The sequence below is a fragment of the Sorex fumeus genome, unplaced genomic scaffold (genome assembly GCF_029834395.1).
Source record: "Sorex fumeus unplaced genomic scaffold, SorFum_2.1 ptg000169l, whole genome shotgun sequence".
In the NCBI taxonomy this organism is placed as follows: Eukaryota; Metazoa; Chordata; class Mammalia; order Eulipotyphla; family Soricidae; genus Sorex; species Sorex fumeus.
In genome coordinates, this window is record NW_026606226.1 from 4886845 (window position 1) to 4913736 (window position 26892).

The following is a 26892-nucleotide window of genomic DNA, read 5'->3' on the forward strand; positions in this document are numbered from 1 at the left end:
CCCAATAAAGAGTTTATCTGGCATGTTTCATTATTTCAGCAGGGGTGCCGCCATCATCCTTCCTATGGAATATGTTCTCTAACTCTTTTTATCTTTTCCTGCTGGTGTGGTGTGCTTGGTAATGTAGGATGCACGAGGCAACCTCTGCAGAAACAAAACGCTCCAAGAGAAAACGCTGTGAAGTGTGGGGAGAGAGTCTGAATCCCAGCGATTGGAGGCGAGTGGATGGCTGGCCCGTCGGGCTAAAGAATGTCGGCAACACATGCTGGTTTAGTGCTGTTATTCAGGTATGATATTTTTAAAGTCTAAGCATCTCCTGGAAATAATTTTTTCGTTTGTTAAGCTGGTTGGTAACATTTATTCTTACTCTTTTAGAAAGAAACCATAAAACCGGGGGTGGGGGTGGGGGTGGGGGTGGTTTTCTCCCATAATATTACTGTCATTTAGAATCTGATGCTGTGGGGTCTAAATTGGCGGTACTGAAGGCAAAGTCTTGTGAGTTGTTGATCGCACGTTGGATGGGAGTCACTGATGGATCAGCATTTAGTGAACGCGTAGGAAGCAGAGCAAGAGTGAATTAGGGGGCAGATCAGTAGTCGGAAGCCAGACACAAAATGACGGCGGTCTAGACTGGAGATGTGACACAAGCCAGGGAAGGAGAAAGTGATTCTGGAGGTATTAAGGAGATGGGGTCGACGCACTGTAGTGGAGTGACTGGACATGGGGGAGAGGCCAGGAGCTAGTTGAGAGAGACCTGGAACTAAGTAGATGACAGCGCCGGTTGACACGGGAAGAAGAATCATATGGGTGTGGTTAAGAGTGGAATTCCATCCGCTTCAAACAAGCTGGTTTTGAGGTGCCAGTGTGGTGTCTCCACCTCTGACTTCCCTGGGTGCTACCTTGACATCAGCGTACAACTGGCTGTAAAACTGAGTCAGTGCAGGCCCTGAAGGCCAAGTTGCCTCCCTCAAAGGCTGGAGTGGGGGATGGAACTGAAGTGATAGCACAGTGGTAGGGCATTTGCCTTGCATGTGGCCAACCTGGGTTCAATTCCCAGCATCCCATGTGGTCCCTTGAGCACCGCCAGGATTAATTCCTGAGTGCAAAGCCAAGAGTAACCCCTGAGCATCACCAGGTGCAACCCAAAAAGCCAAAAAAAAAGGCCAGAGAGGTAGCACTTCTGGCAGGGCACAGCTTTGCACACTGCCGATGGCCCACCTGGATATCCTGTCACCCACCAGAAGTGATCCCTGAGCACTGAGCCAGCCAGGGTATGAATGCCCAGGAAAGTACGCGCTTCTGATCACAGTTTGCCTCTTCAAGAGTTCCGACGTCTGCGGACTTGAAGGACTTTTCATTTGAGGACTGTTGGGAAGGAGTTTCATCTGTTCGAGGGATTGGAGTAGATTTTCTATTTTTGATTTTTTGGTCTTGGGGCCATATCCAGTGGTGCTCAGGGCTTACTCCTGCCCTGGCTCTGTGCTCAGGGATCACTCCTGGTGGGCTTGGGCGGACATCTGGTGTCCCCGGGATTGAACGCAGCTTGGCTGTGTGCAAGGCAAGTGCCCTCCCCACTGTACTATTACTTCAGCCCTTCAAGGGGTTATCAAAGGTTATTAACTTTGAAAAAGTACAAATAGTAGGGTATTGTATGGTGTCCCAACAGTGAAAAAACTCCCTCTTTAATTCTGCCAGCCAAAGTTATTAGCTCTTACCCCCTGTTTTGTTTTCATCCGGCTTTGAAATACATCTTGCAAATCTCACTCCTGCCCTCCCCCCAGGTATAACCAAAGGGGTGTCCCTGAGCATTACATCACACTATGTCAGCTAGAATTGAACTCAGCCTGTAAGCAATGTATCACTCTGTTTTCTGCACCTGTTTTTTTTTTTCTGAAATTTTTTTCTCTTTCAGTTTTTGAGATTCAAGTGGCTGCATGTAATCGTGGATCATTTATTTTCACTGCTGTATAATAGTTTTCACTGTTGTATAGTAGACCATTTTATGAAAAGAGCTTTCTATACTTAATGACTACGTAGTCCTCTGCTATATATGTATTTACGATAGTGTCTCTAGCCTAGTCCTCTGGCTTCCCCCTGAGTCGCTTACAATTTTCTCCTGCAAAGGATTCAGACATTCAGCTGAAAATTTTGTGCACATCTAATGCCGTTCTTTTAGATTTACCAGTAGAATCACTCAATTGATTTTATGCCTATTTTTAAGGTAAAAGTCATTTTAAAAATACTTGAGATGGTTAGAAATAAAGGTTCTGAATCTGTTTCTTTCCCTGTTTCAGTCTCTCTTTCAGTTGCCTGAATTCCGGAGGCTCGTGCTCAGCTATAGTCTGCCCCAGAACATTCTAGAAAACTGTCCAAGTCACACGGTGAGTTGGTTGTTGAGAAGCTGCCCTGGGGGTTGGTCGCTGATTTCCTCGAAGCTTCTCTCAGTTTTGACTCGAGCCGGTAGCTGAGACATTCTGATGCAAGCCAGGCTTCGTTTCCATGCTCAGTGGCTCCTGTTCTCTGTCACGGGCAGTAGGGTTGGGGAAATGTAGTCGAGTGGGGATGGAAGGTGGAGGGCATTTCCAAGAAAGCCCCGAGCCCCTGAGAGAACTCTGGCATGGGGCGGGGAGGGAGAAGCAGATGTTTCTGGCGTTTGAGGCTTTCTGTCACTGCTCTGTTGGGGCAATGCAGGACAGGTGACCAGGTGGCCGGAGGGCTGGGCTTTCTCAGAAGAGACTGACTGAGGCTCCTCGCGCCAGAGGAAAAGGCTGCGGCTCCTGCCCACCTCAGGACTGTCCCAGCCCCACTCATCGTCTTCACAGGGCACAGCTCGGGAAGGCAACGCTCTGGCTTTTCTGACACTGCTGTCTCTGGCTCCTACACAGATGGTCTTGGGTTTCTGGTCAGCGTCTTAGACGACGCAGACCTTAGCAGAGAACCTATCACCCGGCTAGCCCTGGTGTATTTACCCACCTCTGACAGGGAAGCGAGCGTCTTGTCGATTTCCGAATAAGAGGACTCCATTGCTGTGTCTCCCGCAGGAAAAAAGAAACATCGTGTTCATGCAAGAGCTTCAGTATTTGTTTGCTCTCATGATGGGATCAAATCGCAAGTTTGTGGACCCCTCCGCAGCCCTGGACCTTTTAAAGGGGGCATTCCGCTCCCCTGAGGAGCAGCAGGTACAAGAAACCCATTCTGGCCCTGCAGACCCCGCCCCCCACCCCTGGCCCTGACGCTTGAAACCATGCCTTGTTAATCTGCCCCTGCTCTAGTTCTGACCATCTCGTAAGCCATGAACAGGACCAAGGGGATGCGTGACTTTCCAGTCATGGCCTTTTCTAGTGCCCAGGGAAGAGATGGGAAGGAAGGTGTCTGATGGGCGAATACTTGTGCTGCATGTGTGAGACTCTGAATTTGATCATTGGTAACACATACGCGCACCCCGCGCGCGCGCGCACACACACACACACACACACACACACACAGAGCAATGCATGCGCACTGTGTGTGTTTTGTGTGGGAGGCTGGTGGCACACCGGGAAGAAATAGTAGTAGAAAGATTAGAAGTTCACGGGGGGGCTGTTCACGTAAAAAGGAGGTTGGTAAAAACCTCACATTGTAAACAGTCTTTCACATCTTTGTCTTGGGATGAGCCAGCTGGTAATTCTGTTTGTATTTATTTATCATGCCGGGGATGGAACAATATGTGAAGCTTAAGCTCCCAAGTGCCTGGCCTGAAATCCTAATTGTAAAACTATCTAAATCTGAGTTCAGAGATTTCTCTCTTCTAGACATGAGTGGTTTCCTCGCCTTACTTTCTCATAGAAATACAAAGCTGTCTCTATTAGAACAGCTTTTTCTTCATAAAATCAATTGTTTACCTCCCCTCCTGTTTAAATATTCTTAAATTCTACAGAATTCTCAAAACGTTTCATATAAAAGTTTCTTCATTCAGATCTCACACTGTTTTTAGAGGACTCAGGTTTGTTCTTTGCCCCTTTTTTCTGTTTTTTAATTTTTTTGTAAAGTAAGGCCTAAGTGGAACGGTTTTTTTTATTTAAGACCGACCTGGAAGATTTTGTTAGTGGAAGTGGCTGGGGGTGACAGAGATGACAGTCCCTCCTAACCACTATTTCAGAGGTCACCAGGTGTGCCTTCTACTTTATCTTCATATTATAGTTAGTTCCTCCGCATCTTGTATCTGCATGATACTTGGCCCCAGAAAAAGCAATTAAGAAAAAAAGAAGAATTTTGTCCGTTGGTGGGAAAGGGCAGATTTTCATGTCCCTCCAAAGAGTGTTGGGTCTAACTCTTATGCAATTTGTGCCTCTCTTATAGCAAGATGTGAGTGAATTTACACACAAGCTCCTGGATTGGCTAGAGGACGCGTTCCAGCTAGCTGTTAATGTTAAGTGAGTGTTGAGGATTTGTTTGTGCATCCTACCTACTCACAGCGGTCCAGTGAGAGTCAGGGTCTGGGGGGAAACCCTCTGCTCCTGAAGCAATGGCTAGTCTTTCCCAACTCCGGGGTCACCGCTTTTCAGTATGTACCGTTTATCCCTACCTTCTTCGGGGTTCTTCCTTCTGAACATAGAGAAGATCCTCCTGACTTCCAACCCTTTTTACTACACGGGTCCTAACACGTGGTTGCCCGTGCTGTAAAACGTATTGCAAATTCCAATCAGTCCCAGATGTGAGTGCAGCAGTGCTTGTCAGGTGACTGCATTTCAAACTCTTTGTGAAGTCTGTAGAATGCTGGAGATAGCTCAAAGCCATTTCAGTCACCGGAGTGAAATTCAGAGGGGGAAATAAACATGTATGTCTCAACGAATACAGATGATAAGAAATCATTGTTTATTAAAATTGTTTGAACTCTGGATAGAAGAAATGTGTGTGTCGGAAAAGCAAAATTGCGACCTGTGTAGTTAATAAGAATTTAAGTTGGACTTGTGAAAATGAACTATTTTCATTCTTATTTCTGTATTATTTCTATACCTGAAATGCATCTAACATCGAATCTAGATGTGTGTATGGAATAGAAACACATACACTCATCTTCACATATGATCCCCCGTTAGGTTTTCAGTTCTCTAAGGCCAGGATTGTGTCTATGTGTCTAGAACTTAGCACAATACCAGACATATAACTTGTTCAAAGAGTGTTTAAGCTAGCCTAATCCATTACTTATTTTAGACTATTCCTGACTCTTTAGGGGGGAGTGATTGAAACATACTGTTTTTGCTTTGAAATGATGGGTTGGGTTTGGAATACTGCTTATTTGATCTAAATAATACAGAATGGTCTCTCTCTCTCTCTCTTTTTTTTTTTTTTTTTTTTTTTACAAAAACAAAAATAGCAGTCCCGGGAACAAATCTGAAAACCCAATGGTGCAGCTCTTTTATGGAACTTTCCTCACAGAAGGGGTTCGTGAAGGTAAATTCTCTGCTCTAAATGTTCATTCCAGTCTTGTGACTGTCTCTCTTACTGGTCTCTCTGGGGATGAAGAAAATGAATCGAGATGAATGAATGAATGAATGAATGGATGGAAAATGAAAAGAATCAAGAGTCAGATGGATCTAGGCTCAATTGTTTGTTCTGCCTCTTAAAAGCTGTAAATTGTGGGCAAAGTCGAACTCCTCAGTCTCCTGTAAAACAGGTGCATAGTCTGTATCTAAGAATTGTGACATTAAATTGTACAATATTTGCGCCCACATTTACCAATGCCAGATATGCTATAATGCTACTCAGTTTTCTGAGTTGGGTTTTTTTTATGGTGTGATAATTGAATCTCAAAAGGTTTTATTGAGTTAGACCGCCAAAAATGTGTACTTCGAGGCTTATCTAAGCTATGTGCTGGACACATAATTTTTTGTTTTTACTGTAGAGAATTTTGAACGCATTAAATTGAGCAGTATAAAAAACTCCCACGAATTTAATAACCAGTATCCTCTGGCCAGTCATCCCCCATTCTCTGTTCTCCCTCCATCATTATTTCCTTTTTAAAAACCTAATAGCATTTTCACTATAAACAGATAGCCTTTCTTTTCTTATTATTTTGGGGGGGGGCATACCTGGTGGTGCTCAGGAATCATTCCTGATAGTGCTTGGGGGATCAAACCCAGATCGGCCCTGGGCAAGGCAAGTACCTTACCATTGTACTTACTATGTAGATGTGTTTTTAATTGCATTTTTTATATCATACCTAATATGTATTCAAATGACCAATTTGTTTTACGAATTGAGTTGATTTATTTATTTTGGATTTGGGCTATGCCTAACCGCTGCTACTCCTGGCTTGGTGCTCAGGGAACGTGTCGTTCCCCAGGATCGGATCCAAGTCTCTGCATGTGGAGCCTGCATTCAGCCCATTGAGCTAGCTGCCAGGCCAACTGAGGGTGTATTTTTATAGTTCTTTAAAATCAGAAACCAAAAATGCTTCGTTTACAAACTTGGCTGACAAGAACTTCACATAGTGGTGCCACATTCAGTGGCAGGGACTGGGCTTGGGTCGTGATTTCTGCCGTCTGAGCTAGGTTCCTGGGCCTTTGAAATTTATTTCGTTTGGGGGCCACTACCAGCTAAGTGCTGGCCCTTGGTCGTTCAGGATACTGTGAAGTGCCAGGGATCAAACCCAGGCCTCGTGCGTGCATAGCACATATTCCAGCCCACGGTGGGGTGTGAATTTTTTTTTCCCTTTATTTGGTACAGTCAGCAGCCCTGTTGCATGCAAGTCCACTGTACAGTTGGATGTGTTCATGTTCCTCTGACCTCCTCCTTTTTGTGAGTTGATAGTTGGATGTATTTGGTAGAGATTTGAACAGGCTGCGGTCAGTCTTCTTGGGGTAAGACGAATACACAGGAAGAGGTGGGACAGCTTTTGGTCATGAGGCACATGAAGTCCGACTGCCTGTCTTTCCACATAGTTGGCAGTGGGGCTGCCAGCAGGTGTTTTTTTCTCTGTACTCAGGAATTACTCCTGGCAGTACTCAGGAACCATATGGGATGCCGGGGATCAAACCCGGGTCGGCTGTGCATAGCAAAAGCCTTATCCGCTGTGCTGTCGTCTGGCTCCACCAACAAGGTTTAAGAGAACCACTCAGCCCATTCTCAGGAAGTTGCTGAATTTAAGAAGGGAGTGCCTCTGTGGTGCCAGAAGAAAGCAGATCAAAAGGCCTGAGAGAGCAGCGGGGAGGTCTGTAAAGGAGCAATCTGTTTCTCTGCCTAGGAAAGCCCTTTTGCAACAACGAGACCTTCGGCCAGTATCCCCTTCAGGTGAACGGTTATCGCAACTTAGACGAATGTTTAGAAGGGGCCATGGTGGAGGGCGACATCGAGCTGCTTCCTTCAGATCACTCGGTGAAGTATGGACAAGAGGTGAGTGAGATCTGTCAGCTGGGCTGGTGACAAAGCCAGTTCTGTAGGAATGGCGAGCGTTGGCCAAGCTTTTCACACTATGTATTCAATAACTGTTCACTTTCAAGAACCGAACAAATCTGAAGTCTCGAGTTGATAATGAGTTTGAGTCTTGGTGTTTGCTAAAACATTGACTAAATCCGCGAATGTTACTCGCCACACTTACACTAATGTTAATTCATATAAAATACAAATAGCTAATCATATTAAGGTTGTGTGCTGCCTACGTAGCTCTGTAGCACTGTCCTCCCGTTGTTCATCGATTTGCTCGAGCGGGCACCAGTAACATCTCACAACAAATTGTGAGACTTGTTGTTACTGTTTTTGGCATATCGAATACGTCATGGGTAGCTTGCCAGGCTTTGCCATGCGGGCAAGATACTCTTGGTAGCTTGCCGGGCTCTCCGAGAGGGGCGGAGGAATCGGACCCGGCTCGGCCATGTCAGCCTCATGCCTTACCCGCTGTGCTATCGCTCCAGCCCTGTGCTGCCTCTGATGGGTGTGTGTGTGTGTGTGTGTGTGTGTGTGTGTGTGTGTGTGTGTGTGTTTCCTGCTTTTTGGGTCACACCCAGCAATGCTCAGAGCTACTCCTGTCTCTGTACTCAAGGATCACTCCTGGTGGTGCTCAGAGGATCATATGGGATGCTGGGAATCGAACCCTGGTGGGCCGTATGCAAGGCAAACCCCCTCCCTCCCTGCTGCACTGTCGCTCCAACCCCACCTCTGATGTTTTAAGTATGATCAAGTTTCTCTCTTTCTATTGAAGCCTTTCTGTAGCTGAATAGGCTGAACCCACTTTCTTCATATTTTAGGAGGGTGAAAAGTACAGTGATTAACTCCTGTGGTTTGCTATTTAGAATATTTTCCCTATTAAAGTATTGACTGTCCTTATTTGCAAATTCTGCCTTTGCTTTCAAAGTATTTTCTGAATTTTTAATTGTTTCTTTTCTCTTTTTATATGCTGGAAAGAAGGTGGGGGGGGGGGGCTAACTAAAGGGAGAGCCAGGGTGATTAATGCCTCCAAAGTTCCCATAGGGTTAAAAAATGAGTTGCCTTTGTAAACATAACTGATAGCATCGCACAGCTTGGATTATTCTTTCTTTTTTATTTTTATTTTATTTTTTTTTTGGCTTTTGGTGATGTTCTGGGGTTAATCCTAGCTCTGCACTCAGTAATCACTCCTGGCAGTGCTCAGGGGACCGTATGGGATACTGGGGATTGAACCTGGGTTGACTGTTTTCAAGGCAAGCGCCTTACTTACTGTTCTGGCCTCCAGTTTACTTTCTTTTTCAGGTACTCAAAGTAACATCCTAGAGTAATGTGATTGAATTCCTTGCAAAAACACATTTTTAAGTTCTTAAGAATTCCAAGCTTTTCTCATAATGGAAGTTGTAAAAATTCAAAATCATGAGGCTGTCAGTTTTTTTTTTTTTTAGACATTAGGGGATTAATTCATTTAGTTTATTAAACATAATTTCCAAGTCTGTTTAGGCAAGCTGTTCTCTTCAGGGTTTGAACCTTCTGAATACTGATGACTTTGCGTGTCGTATAGGTGCTTGGGGGCTGGAGCAATAGCACAGCAGGTAGGGCATTTGCCTTGCACACGGCTGACCCGGGTTCGATTCCTCTGTCCCTCTCGGAGAGCTTGGCAAGCTACCAAGAGTATCCCGCCTGCATGGCAGAGCCTGGTAAGCTCCCTGTGGTGTATTCAGTATGCCAAAAACAGTAATACCAAGTCTCACAATGGAGATGTTACTGTGCCCGCTCGAGCAAATCGATGAACAACAGGAGGACAGTGCTACAGTGCTACATAGGTACTTGTGCAATCCAACATATTCAGAACTTTTTTTTTTATTATCATTGCCTTGTTAATAAGGTTAATAAGGTCACACAGGATTTGCATTTGTGCTAATATTCAAGTACACACTGTTACCCCACCACCCTCCACCACTGTCTGTTCGCCTTCTCATCCCCCCTTTTCTTCCCCAAGAGTGGTTATTTCTAAGGATGGTAGCCGAGTAAATGTTCTTGACTGACTTGTCAATTCGGAGACTTGAGTTTTTAGCCACATTCCTTAAGAGGAAATGAATATAAATTATTTTAATTTAAAAAAAATTATTTTCCTTTTGGGTCACCCCAAGCGATGCTCGGGGGTTACTCCTGGCTCTGAAATTACTCCTGGCAGTGCTTGGGGGCACCATATGGGACGCAGGGGATCATACCCACATCAGCCGCGTGTAAGGCAAATACCCTAGCTGCTATTCTTATGACTCCGGCCCCACGTGGGAATGATTCTAAATGGTCTTTCTCTTTAGTATTGGGGATTTTTTTTTTTAAGCACTAGTACAGGCTTGATATGAACTTAAATTATATACCAAGGGAGAAAATATGATGAGAGATAGTTTGAATCTGACTCTTGTGACTTCCTCATATTAACTTCTTTCTCCTCGTTTCTGCTCCTGGCATAGCGTTGGTTTACAAAGCTACCTCCGGTATTGACCTTTGAACTCTCAAGATTCGAGTTTAATCAGTCACTCGGTCAGCCAGAGAAAATTCACAATAAGCTGGAATTTCCTCAGATCATTTACATGGACAGGTGAGTGCTGTGGAGGTTAACATCTTGCTGTGTTGCCGCAGCAGGAGTAAGTGTGGCGGAAGTGGATGGCACCTTCGGGGCACCCAGAGGCTGGGCACAGTTTCAGCCCTCACAGCGCGATCCACAGATAAGAAGCATCCCCTCTCCCTGCGAGCTTCTTAGAATTGCAAACTTGTGGACCCTAGCGTACATCCACCGAATCCCTATTTTGCCGAGATTTTTGTGCCAGTAATGTTCCTAAATGTAATCTTTCAGAAACATAATTTTTAGATTTCAGGATAACTGTCAACACAATAAACTGTATTTTGGGGCTTATCATTTCCTCTTAGGTACATGTACAGGAGCAAAGAGCTTATTCGATCAAAGAGGAAATGTATCCGGAAGCTAAAAGAGGAAATAGAAGTTCTGCAGCAAAAACTGGAAAGGTGAGTCTTGGACACCTTTGTGATTAGAAATGTAAAAGGAAGGAAGTAGCACAGGATGCCGGGGCTCTGGGTTCTGGGGCACATGCTTTGCATGTGGGACCCCAGGTTCTGTTCTCAGCATTGCTGGGTGTGCAAACCCCTCTCCCCACCCACCCCACCCCCACAGCACCCAAAGTAAAGGTTAAAAGCCAGCAGATTTATATTTAACCTTTAAAGCCGTTTTGAGTATCAAGCAGTGCATAGCAGTGCATTTCTTTCTGGATGGCAAGGAGAAGTGTTTCCTGAGTGTATGGCCTTCTTGAAGGTGAGCTGACAGGGCTCATGTTCCCCCTATGTCTAGGTAGAGCCTTTGCGCTTCCCTCCCCCTCGCAAAGCAGTTTCTGGAATGTCTTGGATAAGCAAAAATGTAAAACAAGGCCATTCTACTGCAAGCAACGCTGATTCCAGAGGCTGATATTTCATTATGTGTGTGTGTTATTTCTTTGGGGGATAAATGTATATATGTACATTGGGATGTGTGTGTGTGTGTGTGTGTGTGTGTGTGTGTGTGTGTGTGTGTGTGTGTGTGGTGTGGGCCTCCCAAGTAGGGACTCCTTCCCCCCCCCCCCCCAGTACTTAGCCTGCATGACCAGATGGTGCAACCCAGCATTCTGGATGCTGCTGGGACCCTGCAGGGCTGGGGCCTCTGAGGCTCTCCCTAGCCAGTCTCAGAGGGGCAGTCATGTGGTTCGAGGGATATAGCCCAGGGCCCTCTGCTTGTCCTACAGTCTCTCCAGCCTTTGAACTGGCCCTCAGCCCCAGGGCTAATATTTCTGACCCAGACAAAGCCCCATCTCTTCTGGAGAATCTTTCCCCTTTACTTTGCTCTAGGATGTATTTTGTGGGATCACCTTGCAACTTTTAAAGAAGAGGTGAGGCAGTTGTTTTCTAGATAGGAGTGATCCCTGAGCACAGAGCCAGGAGTCAGCCCTTAGCACAGAGATAGGAGTCAGCCCTGAGCATAGAGATAGGAGTCAGCCCTGAGTGCAAAACCAGGAGTCAATCCTGAGCACAGAGACAGGAGTGATCCCTAAGCACAGAGCCAGAAGTCACCCCTGAGCTTAGAGCCAAGAGTCAGCCCTGAGCACAGAGCCAGGAGTTAGCCCTAAGCACAGAGCTAGGAGTCAGCCCTGAGCGCAGAGATAGGAGTCAGCCCTGAGCATGGAGCTAGGACTCAGCCCTGAAGCACCGCTGGGTGTAGTCCCCAAACCAAGAAAATAAAACAAAAATTAAGTAAATTCTGTTGATGAGACCTTGAAGAAAGAAATCTTAACAGCTTGGAGCTAGCCCAAAGGGGCAGCCCATGTGCTCCCTGTGTACAGGCCCTGCCGTGCTTCGGTCCCTGCTCTACGTGACTGCCCAGGCACCATCAGCCGTAGTCCCGCAGCTAAGCTGTACTCGGCAGCCCCCGACAGCCACCGGCCCCAGATATCCCAGACAGAATCAAGGTCGTGCTTTCCCCTTCGTCTGCTTCCTGGTTTGGCTGCCCCTGTCTACCCCGCACCCCGCCAGTTCCTGGGTCACCCGTGTCCCTCCCTGACTCTAATCAGCCCTGCTGCTGCCAACCCCGCTGGCCCCCAGCCCTCGCTCTGGAGGAATTTAGCCAAGGTGTACTGTGATCAGACTGGAATCACACACTCCCTCTCAGATAGCATCCTGGACATGAGTTACAGGTTTTCATCTGTGAGGTTTAGTTTCACTGTATTGTTTGTAAGATGGGAAAGTTTTTATTGCCTTTTTGCAAATAAATAGATCTGATTGTTGAAAATCAGATATCCCCAATTTATTCAGTTTTTTTTTTTTTTTTTGACAATTCCCCTGGTGGTTGGGGGCTAGTCCTGCTCTGTGCTAGACATTTTGGGAACAGAACCTCAGCTTCCTGCCCGCAAAACACAAAAGCATGCACCTCAGGACTTTGGAGTGAGCCCCTCATTTGACTTTTACTTTTGGGAGATTTGAAGGTGGGAGGTGGGAGTGGAGGAGGCCCCTCTCGGCAAATCTCAGCCAACCAGGCTGCGTTCCTGCTAGAGCCTCAGTGTGTGGTCAGACTGTGTGGTGCTAGGGGGTCCATGAGGTGCCAGGGATAGAACCCAGGTCAGCCATGGGCAAAGCACCTACCCCTCCTGTACCAGCTCGTTGGCCCCTCATTTTACTTTAAAATAGTACTTTAAAAAATTTTTTCTTTCATACTCTATTTCCGAATTTCTGTAAGCCTTACCTTTCTCTGACCTGTCTTCATTGCAAAGTGGTCTAAACTCTAAAGTGTTAGACTAGCATCTTTTTTTTTTTTAAGGTTTGAGTACATGTCTTTGATTATTTTCTTTTTTTAGACACAGAATTTTTCTTTGCCGACCAGACCCTAACCATGAGAGTGTTATCAAGGGAACACATAGCTGGCATGACTTTGAAAACCGTTTCCTGCCAAGTGGAACAATTTAGGGTTGTGAATTCTCACTTTTGTAGCTAGAGGACTTTTTTACCCTTGAGCCTAGGTGAATAACCGCAGCCTTGAGGATCGAAGTTTTTTTTTTTCCTTCCCGTTGGCTCCACTCTTTAACGGACTTGTCAGCCCGGCCCGTCTAGTGAGTCCCACTGTCTTGGCCTCCTCAGGTACGTGAAGTACGGCTCGGGCCCCACTCAGTTCCCGCTCCCGGACATGCTGAAATACGTCATTGAGTTTGCCAGCACGAAACCTGCCTCAGAAAACCCCACGCCGCAGAGTGACGCTCGTGTGACGTTGCCGCTCCCTTCAGCGCCCTTCCCGCCTGCTGACCCAGCACCCGAGGAGAGGTAAACGCAGGTGTCAGTGGCACCCTTGGTGCTTCCCTTGGTCCGCTTGTTTGATGGGGACCGACCTTACCTCCCTATGAACAAACAGCCCCTCCGAAAGCATGTGGCGGCTGCAGGCTCCCTAGGAGAAAGCGCTGCTCACTCTCACACGTCTGGTAATCTTCATCGTGCCCACCCGTGCGCTTATGTTGGCCCCCTGCCCCCTGGGATGGTCGGGATTATTCCCAAGGCCTGTTGAACTGCCTGGCATAGTTCATGTGCCAGCGAAGTGCTGCTGTGAGTCGGCTGTGAGCTGGCTGCCAACGGAGGCCTTCCATGAAGGGGTGAATCTCAAATCCACTCCCAGCACCTCCCTTCCAGCCTGCTGACCGATGGGCCACCCATAGGTTACCGCCGATCCCCAGGATTGCCGGGTGTGACCCCAAAACAGAAACCAACAACCCTAGGATCCACCGTTCAAATGTTTTAGGCTTTAATGCTAAGAAAGTCACCTATTGGGGCTGGAGTGATAGGACAGCAGGTAGGGCACTTGCCTTGCACGCGGCCGACCCAGGTTCGATTCCCAGCACCCCATATGAACCCCTGAACACCGCTAGGAGTAATTTCTGAGTGCAGAGCTAGGAGTAACCCCTGTGCATCACCAGGTGTGATCCAAAAAGGAAAAAAAAAAAGCCACCTAGACCCCTAATTTCTCACCCCCACCCTCACATTTATTTTTGGTCTTCTTTGTCTACCTAGAAATGCCTGTTAGGAGTAAGATGTGCCAGGTATTAAGCATGACTTATCTCGGGGGCATATCCAGCCCTTGGGCCATGTCAAACTGCAAAATCACATGGCCTGGCTCTGGCCAAAGACATCACAGCCACATACGCTGGCTGCTGCTGCCCGTCAGCCTGTGTGAGTAGGACCTGCAGATGTCATAAATCCTCCAGTGGCCCAGGGCAGGAGAGATGGTCCTCACTCTGATCGTGGGGTTGGCAGAGGTCTAGAATGGAGAATCCTTTCACTTTTACACTCGGTGTGTTTGGATTTTTTTTTTTTCTGTTTTGGGCTGGAGCGATAGCACAGCGGTAGGGCGTTTGCCTTACAAGCGGCCAACATGGCCGACCCGAGTTCGATTCCTCCGCCCCTCTCAGAGAGCCCGGCAAGCTGCCGAGAGTATCTCGCCCGCGCAGCAGAGCCTGGCAAGCTCCCCGTGACGTATTTGATATGCCAAACACAGTAACAACAAAGTCTCCAATGGAGACGTTACTGGGCCCGCTCAAGCAAATCGATGGTCAATGGGAGGGCCTTTACCTTTTACCTTTTTTTTTTCTGTTTTAGGGCCGCACTGGGCAGTGGTCAGGGCTTACTCCTGGCTCTGTGTTGAAGTGTCATTCCTGGTGGGATCCAACCCCGGTTGGCTATGTGCCAGGCAAGCGCCCTCCCCTCTGTACTGTCTCTCAGCCCTATCTGGATTTTTTTTTTTTTTTATTAGTGAGACACCATGAGGTACAGTTGTAGACTTACAAATTTTTGTGCTTGGGTTTCAGTTATACAATGATCAAATACCCATCCCTCCACCAGTGCCCATTTCCCACCACCACGGATCCCAGTATCCCTCCCACCCCCCATCCTCCCATCCCACCCTGCCTCTGTGGCAGGGCATTCCCTTTTGTTCTCTCTCTCCTTTTGGGTGTTGTGGTTTGCAAAAGAGGCATTGAGTGGCAATCACCAATCTGGATTTTTTCATACGAGATTTTCTTGTCCCTCTGGGAATAAAAATGGTTTTCATTTTTTAAACAGTGTCTGACCAGGGGCCAGAGTGATAGTACAATGCGGAGGGCGTTTGCCTTGCACACGGCCGACCTGGGTTCGATCCTCGGCCTCCCTTATGGTCCCCCAAGCACTGCCAGGAGTAATTTCTGAGTGCAGAGCCAGGAGTAACCTCTGAGCGTCACTGGGTGTGACCCAAAAAGAAAAAAAAAAAACAGTGTCTGGCCAGGGCCTCAGAGGCCTTTAGCACCCGCGATTATTCAAGCAGCGGCAGAAATGAGAAAATTCAAGTAGGCCCAGGTTCAGTTCCTGGAACTGAAACAGTCTCGGTTTCCCAGCAGTGAAACAATGTGTAACTAGCCAACCTGAACCCACCTGGGAAAGTTCCTGGGCCCAGCAAATGGGCTCAATCAATCAATCACGGTGCCCCAGAAATTGCCTTTAGTTTACCCTAAAAGAATGAGTGGGATATGTAACCATAAATTGCTAGTGGGAACTATTGTTTAACTATTGCCTGACCACTGTTACCCTGGACACTTGCCAGAACACCTTTGTTGGGTAACTAAATCAGGTTTCTTTCTGAAACAATAAGGCATGTGCTGCTGATGTAATCAAATCCTGTATAAACTGCTTGCACTTGAAAGTTGGGTTCGCTATCATGAGGCCGCTCTGGGTGAGATAGTTGACCCCAGTATACTGGGACAAAACTCCTGCTGCTTTTGCATTATCCTGTTCACTTCTCTGTCCATCTCGCCACTTGGGAACCCATAGTCCTGGGCTTAATAATTCAAACCTTCAAATCCTGTGTTCAGTTCACTCCCTGCCTGCCACCCCCCCCCCCCCGCCCCGTCATCCCCCTAGCAGAGTGGGGCCGCTTTTTGCCCCACAACAAAACAAGAGTAATTGGGAAGGTTATTCAATCACAAAGTCCGATTGCCTGGTATTATTAGGTTTTTAAAGTGACCACCTAGAACCCGGAACAACTTATGGTATTAATATACCTGCTTTTTAAAAGCACTGTCTGTAGCACTGTCATCCCGTTGTTCATCGATTTGCTCAAGTGGGCACCAGTAATGTCTCCATTGTGAGACTTGTTGTTACTGTTCTTGGCATATCAAATACGTCACGGGTAGCTTGCCAGGCTTTTCCGTGTGGGCGGAATACTCTGGGTAGCTTTCCGGGCTCTCTGAGAGGGATGGAAGAATTGAACCTGGGTCGGCCGCGTGCAAGGCAAACACCTTGCCTGCTATGCTATCGCTCCATCCTGCTTTCTTAAAATTTTTTTAATGAATTCTTTTTTTTTTTTTTTGCTTTTGCTTTTGCTTTTTGGGTCACACCCAGTGGTACTCGGGTTACTCCTGGCTCTGCATTCAGAAATCACTCCTGGCGGTGTTCAGGGGACCATATGGGATGCTGGAAATTGAACCTGGGTCGGCCGCATGCAAGGCAAATGCCCTGCCTGCTGTGCTGTCGCTCCAGCCCCAAAATACCTGCTTTCTTGCTCTTACATTAGGCTGAGTTTTCTATATATGTGGGTCACTAGAGATACGAGTCCATTATTTTGTGGGTCGGGGGTGGTTTCTCTTAAGGCCTAGCTAAAGGGCATCCGGGATGTGGCACAGCAGTGACATCTGTGCCAGGTGTGCAGGAGACCTGGGTTTGATCCCCAGCACTATACCCCCGCCACCCCAGCCCATAAAAAAAGAACCAAAGTTAAAGTTGTGTATTTATTTACGTTGTTCAGTTTTGGTAGGGAACAGAAACTTCATTATTCCTGCTGTTTCGTCTCTGTGAATTTATGTGATTGATCAGAATTACTCTGCATATTTTATTGTTACTTAACAGCGGGATGTAAAATTTTAAAAAAATGGTCCTTTTGTGTTTTATAGCTAGAGTATTACATTGCTTGGCTGAGGCTAGTATTTTTCCTTTGGTGTTTAACTCCGGACTGTAGCCCTGGGGGCCATCTGACATTTATTCCTGCCCATCTTCTCTCCGGGTGCCACTTAGTAATTCTCTGCTGATTTTTTTTTTCTTTTGTTCCTGGGGGGTAGGGTGGGGAGAACCTTGCTTTAGTCTGTTGAATCTTCAAAACCGAGTAGTCGATTCCTTTCTTCTTGATCCCAGTGCCCAATCGTGTCCATTTTTCTTCTCATTCCTTCCTTGTGAGAAGGTATTGTAAGTGTGCAGAGAGCCAGAGTCAGAGAACCGGGTAGATCCAAGTTTAAATTCTTAATCCATTAGGGGCAGAGTGCTAGTACAGCAAGTCAGGCTCTTGCCATATGGTCCCCTGTGCCTGCCAGGAGCAATTCCTGTGTGCAGAGCCATGTGTAATGCTTGAGCACTGCCCCAAATCAACAAATTTTTTGGTTTATTTGTTCCGGGCACACCTAGCAATGTTCCTGGTTTTGCAGTCAAGAATTACTCCTGGTGGTGCTTGGGGGACTTTACAGGATGCTGCAGATCGAACCCAGGTCATCTGAGTGCAAGGCAAACACCCTCCCTGTTGTACTCTCTCTCCGGCCCACTAATAAATTTTTTTTTAATTTTTTATTTATTGAATCACCGTGAGAACAGCCACAAAGCTTTCCAGTTTAGTCTTGGTCATACAATGATCAAACACCCATCCCTTCACCAGTGCACATTTTCCACCCCCAAGAACCCCAGTATACCTACTCCTCCCTCTGCCTGAGTGGCAGAAGATTTCCACTTTACTCTCTCTCTACTTGCTTCACATTCAATATTACGACAAAAGACCCACCATTATTATTTGAAATTTTCCCCGACAATCTGACCTGCCAAAAAGGCATCATTAGATAATTTGTTTTCTATTGCTGATTATGAAGAACATATGATGTCGCACGGCCACAATAGCGGCCGCAAAATCCAATAGATTTTGGATTTCTGATATTTTAGTAGTAAGTCTGGAGGGATTTCTGCCAAAAGCCACTGGGTTCTGAGATTGGTTTGTGTGCCTCTGGGATCATAGCCACTCAGGAGCCGAGGAGGCGTTCGTGGCGGCAACTCGGGGCCTCGTAAGGGCGGGGAGCAGGGCCGGTTCCACCTCCCCATCCCATGAGGCCCCCCATGCCTCCTCACTGCAGTCTCATACCTGGCTGTCCATTAGGCTCTGAAAGATGGCGGCCACCATGCCGCCACCGCCAGGGGGAAAAAATGGAGGGACAAACACCCTTTCCCTCCCAGGGTGGCACGGCACCATCGTTTAATGCATAATCCAGATGCGTTTCTGCCCAAAGCCACTGGGTTCCAAGATTGGTTTTTGTGCTTCTAGGATCATTGACTGTTCAGGAGCCGGAGGAGGCGTTCATGGGCAGCAACTTGAGGCCTTGTCAGGGCAGGGAGCAGGCCACTAATAAATTCTTATCCCTCAATAGTTGGGTGAACTTTGGTGAATTGCTTAATTTCTCTAACACTGTAATCGGTCTTAAATCGGAATAGTAATAGCATCTGCCTCATAATCAATTTGTGTTAAATGAGATACCTATAAAGGAAAAAATACCTGTAAAGAAAGAGGTATGGTTTGACTCCATACCTCTGCAGAGTACGTGCTCAAAAATAACTGTATTTTCCATCCAGCTGGCTGGAGGCCAAAATATCCCTTGAGAATTACCATATGAGCGTGGTTTCTGTCTTCCATATGAGTGTGATTTCTTTCTTCCTTCAGTACAAGCAAAGAAGCCTCTTCTCAGGATGGCGAAGGCACATTTTCTTCCGAAGATTCGTTACTCAAGCTTAAGACGATGAGTAAGACACTTCCACCTTCCCGGACTTCCTTGGAAATGCCCGCACACCCCGCTCCTCGGACAGTTACGGATGAGGAGATAAACTTTGTGAAGACCTGTCTCCAGAGGTGGAGGAGCGAGATTGAACAAGATATACAAGGTTGGCTCTTGTCAGACCTGCCTGGGTCTGGGTCCTGTGGCTCAGTGGTCAGCATTTGATTGCCTGTAGGAGGCCCCAGGTTCGAGTCCCGGCACCAGCAAAGCACATCATCTGTAACCTTTTGACTTTTCTGTTGGAATACTGGGATTTTGGGTCACTTCCTGCCATTGCTGTATTATGCAGTTGAATTTTTGTCCCAGTTTTTGTGTCCCATTAAACAACTGTGCGAAGACACTTCCTGATTTCCTTCCTCATTACGTCTGGGACTTCCTGGGACGTGTGGGGAATCCGGATGTGGCTGGGATTTTTCTCTGTTCGAAGGTTTCCGTTCCTGGTGGTTACCTGATTCTGGCTTCCAGTTTGGGAAGCGTAGCGTTCACTTCCCTTGACGACTACTTTTAAAAGTCTTTTCTCTGTAAATTATATTTCACTGAAGATGACGAGGTGGAGGGTATTTCAGCAGCGTGAACAGCTTGAAATGGACTCATTCCGCATGCTGTGCTTCCAGTTCCTGGGCCTCTTTGTTGTGTTGTTCAAACAGTCTATTCTCTTCTTCTCTTATCCAGGGAAGAAAAATATCAAGATTTCCCTCCCAAGTTCCTAGCCTTCAGGAATCTAGCCCAGCCTTTTGCTCTGCCTTCTCCTTTTCAAGTCCTGGGGATATTATTTTACGCCCAAGTAACTTATTGAAGCTTTTTGCTAAATAGAGTTTGTGTTCCCTCTTCAAGAAATCTCAGTACCAATTACATGAGATTATTTTTTTTCAAGCCATGGTATTATTAGATATTGCTATTACCTAGGCTGTGTATGCTATCAGGTTATATAAGTCTAATTACATTAAGCTAAAAGCTTTCATCGCCTGCCTTAAGAACCTTATGCTCTCAGGCTGGAGAGACAGCCCAGTGGGTAAGGCGTTTGCCATTCTTGCACCTGAACTTATGGTCCCTGGCAACCCATATGGTCCTCTAAGCACTGCCAGGTGTCCTCATGAAAATGTTTGATTAAAACAAAAACAAAAACCCTTATGCTCTCTCATGGAGTAAAGTAACCAATCATCAGAACCTCAGAGAATAAGCAAAATTCTTTGTTTAGTTGAAGAAACTTAAGTGTCCTAGATTGAGATAATTTTAGCTAATTGTTTTTATTTATTTTTTAACAGACTTAAAGAATTGTATTGCAAGCACTACCCAGGCAATTGAGCAGATGTACTGCGATCCTCTTCTTCATCAGGTGAATAAAATGGATGGGAAAGTAATTAATCAAGACTTGATTGTCTTGCCTGTGCTCGTGATAGATACAAAATTAAAAATTTGATAGCTTTCTTTGAAACTAGATGGGAAGCTGCCTGAAACATAAGAATACATTTCAGAGGAGTTAGGTATTACAGTATTGTTTCATTGTGATGTGGGGGCATACCCAGAGGTGTTCCCACCGTACGACTGGCTCTGTGCTCAGGGATCACTCCTGATGCTTGGAGAAGACCATATAGGGTGCCAGTGATTGAGCCAGGATTGGCCATGTGCAAGGCAAGGGTCTTACATTCTTTATTATTTTTTAAAATTTATCTTTATAAACTTGTTCAGAGTAATTAATTGCATTCAGTATTCCAGCACCAATCCCATCATCATTATTTCAGATTTTCCCAACCACCACCCAGGCCTGCCCCAATAGCAGGCCCGAAATGATTTATTTTGTATTGCTTGTTAAGAATAATTGCTGAAAATGATCAAAAAGATTTCCTTAGAAGAAAGTTGTGTGAAGATTGTTCTGTCTCACCCTGGAGCCATTAAGCCCTTATATAAGAGATTACTAAGGTGTTGTTGAGCCTTGTGTGCTAATATTTTTTTAATTGAGATTGGTTGCCTTCTGCTTTATATTCCGAGCTTCTGCTTTATATTCCACTTAATGTGATGTGCTACTCCTGGTACATGAGTGGTGTAGAGTATGAGATGTCACTCCAGGAATTCTAAACTTTTGAGTGGAGTGGTACAGCCGGAGTTAAATTTTTAACTGTATGGTGACTGTGGCGTCCAGAGGCATCTTTGCAGTTCACTGATCTCTTTTGAGATTTATTTGTGAGTCTCTGGATCATGGCCAGTTACTGAGCTTATTTATATGGCTCCAGAGGCAGTTCCTGAACGTGACTGCCAGGCTCCTGGAATAACAGGGAGATGAAGGAAGGTCGCCCATCCCCAACTCCATGAGGGCTTGGAGATTTTGTTCACAAAATCTGCAAACCTGAGTTTTTCAACAGATTGGTTCATGGATGAGGCTCAACTCGAGCCTGTGAAGATGGGCCGTGTGGCCATGCAACTGGGTTCTGGAGGTTTACAACTACTGTGACTCTTTTTGTGTGGGTGGTGGGCTCACCTGACCCCTCCGGGGTGCCTCAGATAAGACTCAGCCTGGCACGGGGTTTGAAGGCATCTCTCAAGGGTCTTAAATTATTTATTTGCTTTTTGGGTCACACCCGACGATGCACAGGGGTTACTCCTGGTGGTGCTCAGGGGACTATATGGGATGCTGGGAATCGAACCTGGGTCGGCTGCGTGCAAGGCAAACACCCTACCTGCTGTGCTATTGCTCCAGCCCCCAAGGGTCTTAAATTCTTTACTAGCTGTCTGACCCCAGTACTCCATTCTTTTTAGACTAAAGAAGCATTGCTTCTGAACTTTCAAGCTTGATCTTCATTTTTCTGCATGGGAGTTTTTCTATACGGTAGAAGGGTTTGCTGCCAAACATTAATAAAACTATCTTAACAAATGATGATGTAAGTCGTGCCCTGGGGAAACCTTGAATTAGGGGGCAGGTTACTCATCCTTTCTGAAGTGATTCTTCATAGTCTTTCTCTTGGCAAGCTTTTAAGCTTAATTTCCAATTACTCTGAAAGGGAGGAGGGCCGTGCAGAAATGACTATTTTCCACATGGAGTTTTTTTGGAAAGGATTTCCTCTTTCAGGGCCACGTCCAGTGGTGCTCATGGGCTACTCCAAGCCCAGGGTGGAGGGTTGCTCCCAGCCTGTCCACCCTTGGCATCGGAGATCAAACCTGGTCCTCTTGCATGCGAAGCATGCGCTTGGCCACTCAGCCCATGGTGCTGTCTCTCCACCTGGACTTCTGCTATAAATAACAGTTTGGGCATGGAGGGGCCAGAAAGGATTCCACTTTGGGGCTTGAGCAGCTCTCGGTGACTTTTGTGTGACTGGCTGGAGAGAAGCTCCGTCTCCGGGGTGGCCTGAAGGCACAGTTCTGCTGTGTTACTTGAAATTTTCTGTTTTACATTTCAAAATTTTCACCACCAGGCCTGGAGTGAGAAGCGGATTTAAAGAACTTGCCTTGCACACAGCCAGCCCCAGCTCCAAGTCCTCTCAGGCCCTCACGTTAAACCGTTGGCCCGTTGGCCCTGGGGCCACTTGGGCATTACTTGGCAGCCCTGCCTCCAGTAGATTAAAAAAAAAAATGTCAAGGTGTGGGTTAAGTCTAAGTTGGATTTGACACTGTGACTGATTTTTTACATCAGTTCTTCCCTTGAAACTCAAACATTGCTCTTGAGTTCTCCATCTGGAAAAGTGCTCTTGCTTTCCAAGTGCTGAAGCAAACAAGTATAAAGGCGTCTATGTCAGGCCAGATAGAACGGGCATGAAAAGTGCTTGCCTTGCATAGAGCTGGCCCTGGTTTGATCCCGGCAGCACGTGGTCCCCTTGAGTACCACCAGGTGTAGCCCATAGATAGATAGACCGGTGGATCGATCTGTTTTCATCTGAGGTAGGTGGATGATTGCATTTTAGTCTGCGATATAAGGACTAGAGACAGAGAGAGTCTTGCAGGCAAGGTGATTGCCTTGCATGTGGCTGACCCAGACTTGATACCCAGTGGCCCAGAGGGTCCCTAGAACACCACCAGATGTGATCCCCGAGCACAGAGTCAGGAGTAAGCCCTCAGCACTGCCATGTGAGGTCTCAAAACAAAAGCAGAAAAATACAGAGCACACGTGAACATGCCTTCAGAATAAAATGTGCTGATTTATAAATAGGGATAGTACAAAAGAGTGCTCGGCTCCCGGTGGGACCCCAGTGCTACAAACATTTGATCTTCATGAGGGCGGCGAGATGACTCCATTCACAGGTAAACTGAATTTACCTGTAAATTGGATAGATAAATAGATTGAGACTACTTTGGTTTCTGATCAGGTGACGAGTTTAGGATTGGGAGAGTCCTCGGGGAAGTCCTGTACTTTGCCCTTAAAGATTGCCCCACGGTCCCAGGATTGGTAGGTTCCACGCTGTTAGCTGCCCATCAGTCAGAATGTTTCGATGTGAACTTTATATCAAACCCACTTCCCATGGGCAAGCTTTCCCGTGTCGAGAGGGGTGAGTAATTCTGATCACCCTGATGGGTTGTTTTTCTCAGTGTCACACAGGAATGTGCCTTTTGGTTTCAGGTGCCTTACCGCCTCCACGCGGTTCTTGTTCATGAAGGACAAGCAAATGCTGGCCACTACTGGGCCTACATCTACAACCCGGCCCGACAGGTCTGGCTCAAGTACAACGACATCTCTGTTACTGAGTCTTCTTGGGAAGAACTGGAAAGAGATTCTTATGGAGGACTGAGAAATGTCAGCGCTTACTGTCTGATGTACATAAACGACAAGCTCCCCCACGTGAATGCAGGTGAGGTTGTCTTCCCGTGAGCTGGAGATGGGGGAAGAAGGAGGGGAGTGGTCTGGACAGCTCATGGAAGGAAAAAATATGTGCTGCTTTTTGGTTTTGTTTTTTTGTTTTGGGGCGACACACCTGGCAATGTTCAGGAGTTCCTGGCTCTGCACTTGGAAATCACTTCTGGTGGTGCTTGGGGGACCATATGGGATGCTGGGAATTGAACCTGGGTCAGCCTCATGCAAGGCAAACGCCCTACTTGTTGTACTTGTTGTACTATTGCTCCAGCCCTAAACAATATATGGTTCTTTATTTCTTTTTTTTTTTTCTTTTTGGGTCACACCCGGCGATGCACAGGGGTTACTCCTGACTCTGCACTCAGGAGTTACTCTTGGTGGTACTCAGGGGACCATATGGGATGCTGGGAATTGAACCCGGGTCAGCCGCGTTCAAGGCAAATGCCCTACCCGATGTGCTATCTCTCCAGCCCCTCTTTATTTCTTTTTTTCTTTTTGGGTCGCACCCAGCAATGCTCAGGGGTTCCTCCTGGCTCTGTATTCAGGCGTTACTCTGCAGTGCTTGGGGAACCATGTGGGATGCCGGGGATTGAACTTGGGTTGGCTGCGTGCAAGGCAAGTGCCCTTCCCACTGTACTATTGCTCCAGCCCCCAGTATGTGGTTCTTAAAAATGTAAACCTGGGGCCCCCGGGATGTGGCACAGTGGTGAGGTATCCACCTGTCAGGCAACAGCTCCTGAGTTCTGTCCTGGACTCATTTTCACCACAGGGACCTGCAATCCCTACTTCAGCTCTTTCTTCGAGTTTTGTTTCATTTTGATCTTATTCCAGTGCCGTCCTGTGCACACATGTTAGCACCCTTTGAGAACCTCTAAATTTTATATATGCATTTGCCTGAATGGTTTCCTATTTCTCATAACGCTGCCACTCATTCATGCTCAGGGCAATAATAATTGCATACGTTTGTCCTTTGCTCATGACTGCACACCTTTGAAATATTTTCGCGGTAGTTTCTGGCTCCAAAAGCGAGAGGAAGGGAGGAGAGGAACTTAGGGTCCACACCCATCTTTGTGAGGGGTGTGGGGCCTCTTCTAGCTGTGCTCCACGTTTCCCAGCTGAGGCTCTGGTTGTTCAGGATCTCCCTCCGGTCTGTAACAGCAGAACCAAGATTCAAATTGACTCCAGCTGAAAATTCTTTCCTCAATTCCTTTTGTGTGACTGTCCTTTTCTCCCTTCTGTGAGAGGTCTCCTGGTCAGCGTTCCACGCATCTCAGGTCTTCGTGGGCCTTTTCTTTCACATAGCTAACCCTGCTAGGTGGTACAGTGAAGAGGACACGTAAACCACGTGAGCAGGCAGCCCATTCATCGCCTTTCTGAGTTGCCAGCGTGACTAGCGGATCAGGGGTGGGCAGCAGGAACGTGTCACAGCGGTTGATCTTCACGACGGCATATTTGCAGTGTGAAGGCGGAAACAGCAGTTTGTGGGAATTACTGTACAAAGTGACTGTTGGTGGTCTGTAGGCTTCGTGAGATTAGTTATAGAGCTCTTTAAAAAAAAAAATAGGGATCCCAGCTAGCAGTGCTCAGAGACCTGGGGCCATTCCTAGCAGCACTCAGCCACTGTGGCGGGTGATGACTCGGGGCCAGCAGTGTCAGTTATTATACTCACTGCCCTATGTGCTGGGCCTGTTCTCTGCCACCTGGGTTAACTCCCCTGTCCCTCATTTTTATATTATGAGCACAGACAAGTAGAGCCTCATCTGCTTGGTTAAACAAGTTAGGAGCTGGAGTGATAATACAGCTGGTAGGGCAAAAGACAGCTTGCATGCGGCCGACCAGGGTTCAATCCCCAACATCCCATGTGGTCCCCTGAGCACCGCCAGGAGTGATCCCTGAGCTCAGGGCCAGGAGTAACCCCTGAGCATCACCGGGTATGACCCTAAAAGCCAAAAAAATAATAATAATAAAAAGACTAGTCAATAGCAAACCATATGTGGATAGATTGTTCTGTTGTTTTTCGGTTTGCTGTTGGTTGGTTGCAAAGTTAGAAACTGGACTTAATATGTCCTTAACATTTTTCATTTAAGCTTTGAATGCGCAAGGGTGTCTTTGACCACCTAATTATATCAAACTGCCTCTGTTAGCGCTCAAGCGTGTGAAACTCAAGGCAGTATGAAGTCTTGAAAATCACCCCTCACTCTCTAGAAGGAATTCTCATCAGTGATAGGTGCCAGTAGTCCCACTGATAGAACTGGATGGTTTGAAACTTCCACTGGATCTAATGGATTCTCTGAATTTCTTTTGCTTTGGGAGATACACCCAGCAGTGCCCAGGGCTGGTACTCCTGGTTCTGCACTTAGGGAGAGCCCATATGCAAGGCACATGCCCTACCTCCTGTACTGTCACTCTGGCCCCATGATTTTCTGAATCTCTTAAGAAATGTTTAGTTCATTCTTATTACTTGGACAGCGATTGGCCCTTTTTCTGATTCCTTGCTTTCGCTTTAATTCATTTGCTCATTCATTCATTCATTCAGCAGGTGTTCAATGAGTGCCTGTTTCCTAACATACCAGGGACTGTGTATTACTGGTGTATTGTGACTACTGGCTTTGTTTTGTCAGTGTTTCCAGTGGCTCACATATGTATGTATGTATGTATGTATGTATGTATGTATGTATGTATGTATGTATGTAAGTATACTTCATTGGGTGTCAAAGAGAAGACAAGTGTCAAATTTTCTTTCTTCTAGAAGGACCCGTTGGATTCCCGTGACCGTCGGCTGATGGCTCTGACTCTGCTTTAACTCCGTTGTTCTTTCCTCAGATGCAGCTCGGAAAGAAGCAGATCAGATGCTAGGAGAAGTGGAAGCTCTGTCTGTGGAGCTTAAGCATTACATTCAGGAGGACAACTGGAGGTTTGAGCAGGAAATAGAGGAGTGGGAAGAGCAGTCCTGCAAAATCCCTCAGATGGAATCCTCAGCCAACTCAGCGTCCCAAGACTTCTCCACATCACAAGGTAGCTGAGAAGACTGCCAAAGCCGGCTGTCCTGGTGCAGCCAGCCCCAGTCCGTGAATGGGATTCAGGTGTAGTCGGTTGAACAGTCAGCCAGAAAGAGTTGTGGCTTTAGAGTCTGGTTTTGGACGAGCAAAAAGGAGTATCAGGAAAACTCACTACTGGGCCTTTCACTGTTTTTTTTTTCCTTACTTCCCAGATTGTTTCAGGAAAACCATGATAGAATTAGTAGGGGTGTGTGTAATAGCAACCCCCGACCTCCCCACCCACACACACTTGATGGAAGCA

The 26892-nt window shown here is 46.6% G+C and overlaps 1 protein-coding gene across 5 annotated transcripts in view; it reads left to right on the forward strand.

Moving 5' to 3' along the window:
- The window catches only part of USP28 (ubiquitin specific peptidase 28), a 58107-nt gene that overhangs the window by 20443 nt on the left and 10772 nt on the right, over positions 1-26892 (forward strand). For 2 of the 5 annotated variants that reach the window (XM_056107589.1, XM_056107591.1), the window contains exons 5-17: positions 128-287; positions 2295-2381; positions 3042-3179; positions 4339-4412; positions 5360-5433; positions 7226-7374; positions 9882-10009; positions 10339-10434; positions 13084-13263; positions 18704-18921; positions 20081-20151; positions 23362-23590; positions 26416-26607. In XM_056107589.1, coding sequence (XP_055963564.1) covers positions 128-287; positions 2295-2381; positions 3042-3179; positions 4339-4412; positions 5360-5433; positions 7226-7374; positions 9882-10009; positions 10339-10434; positions 13084-13263; positions 18704-18921; positions 20081-20151; positions 23362-23590; positions 26416-26607 — 1796 coding nt within the window. Of the gene's footprint in view, positions 1-127; positions 288-2294; positions 2382-3041; positions 3180-4338; positions 4413-5359; positions 5434-7225; positions 7375-9881; positions 10010-10338; positions 10435-13083; positions 13264-18703; positions 18922-20080; positions 20152-23361; positions 23591-26415; positions 26608-26892 lie in introns of those variants that run through there. The other 3 variants (XM_056107590.1, XM_056107592.1, XM_056107593.1) reach the window with 2 other exon arrangements.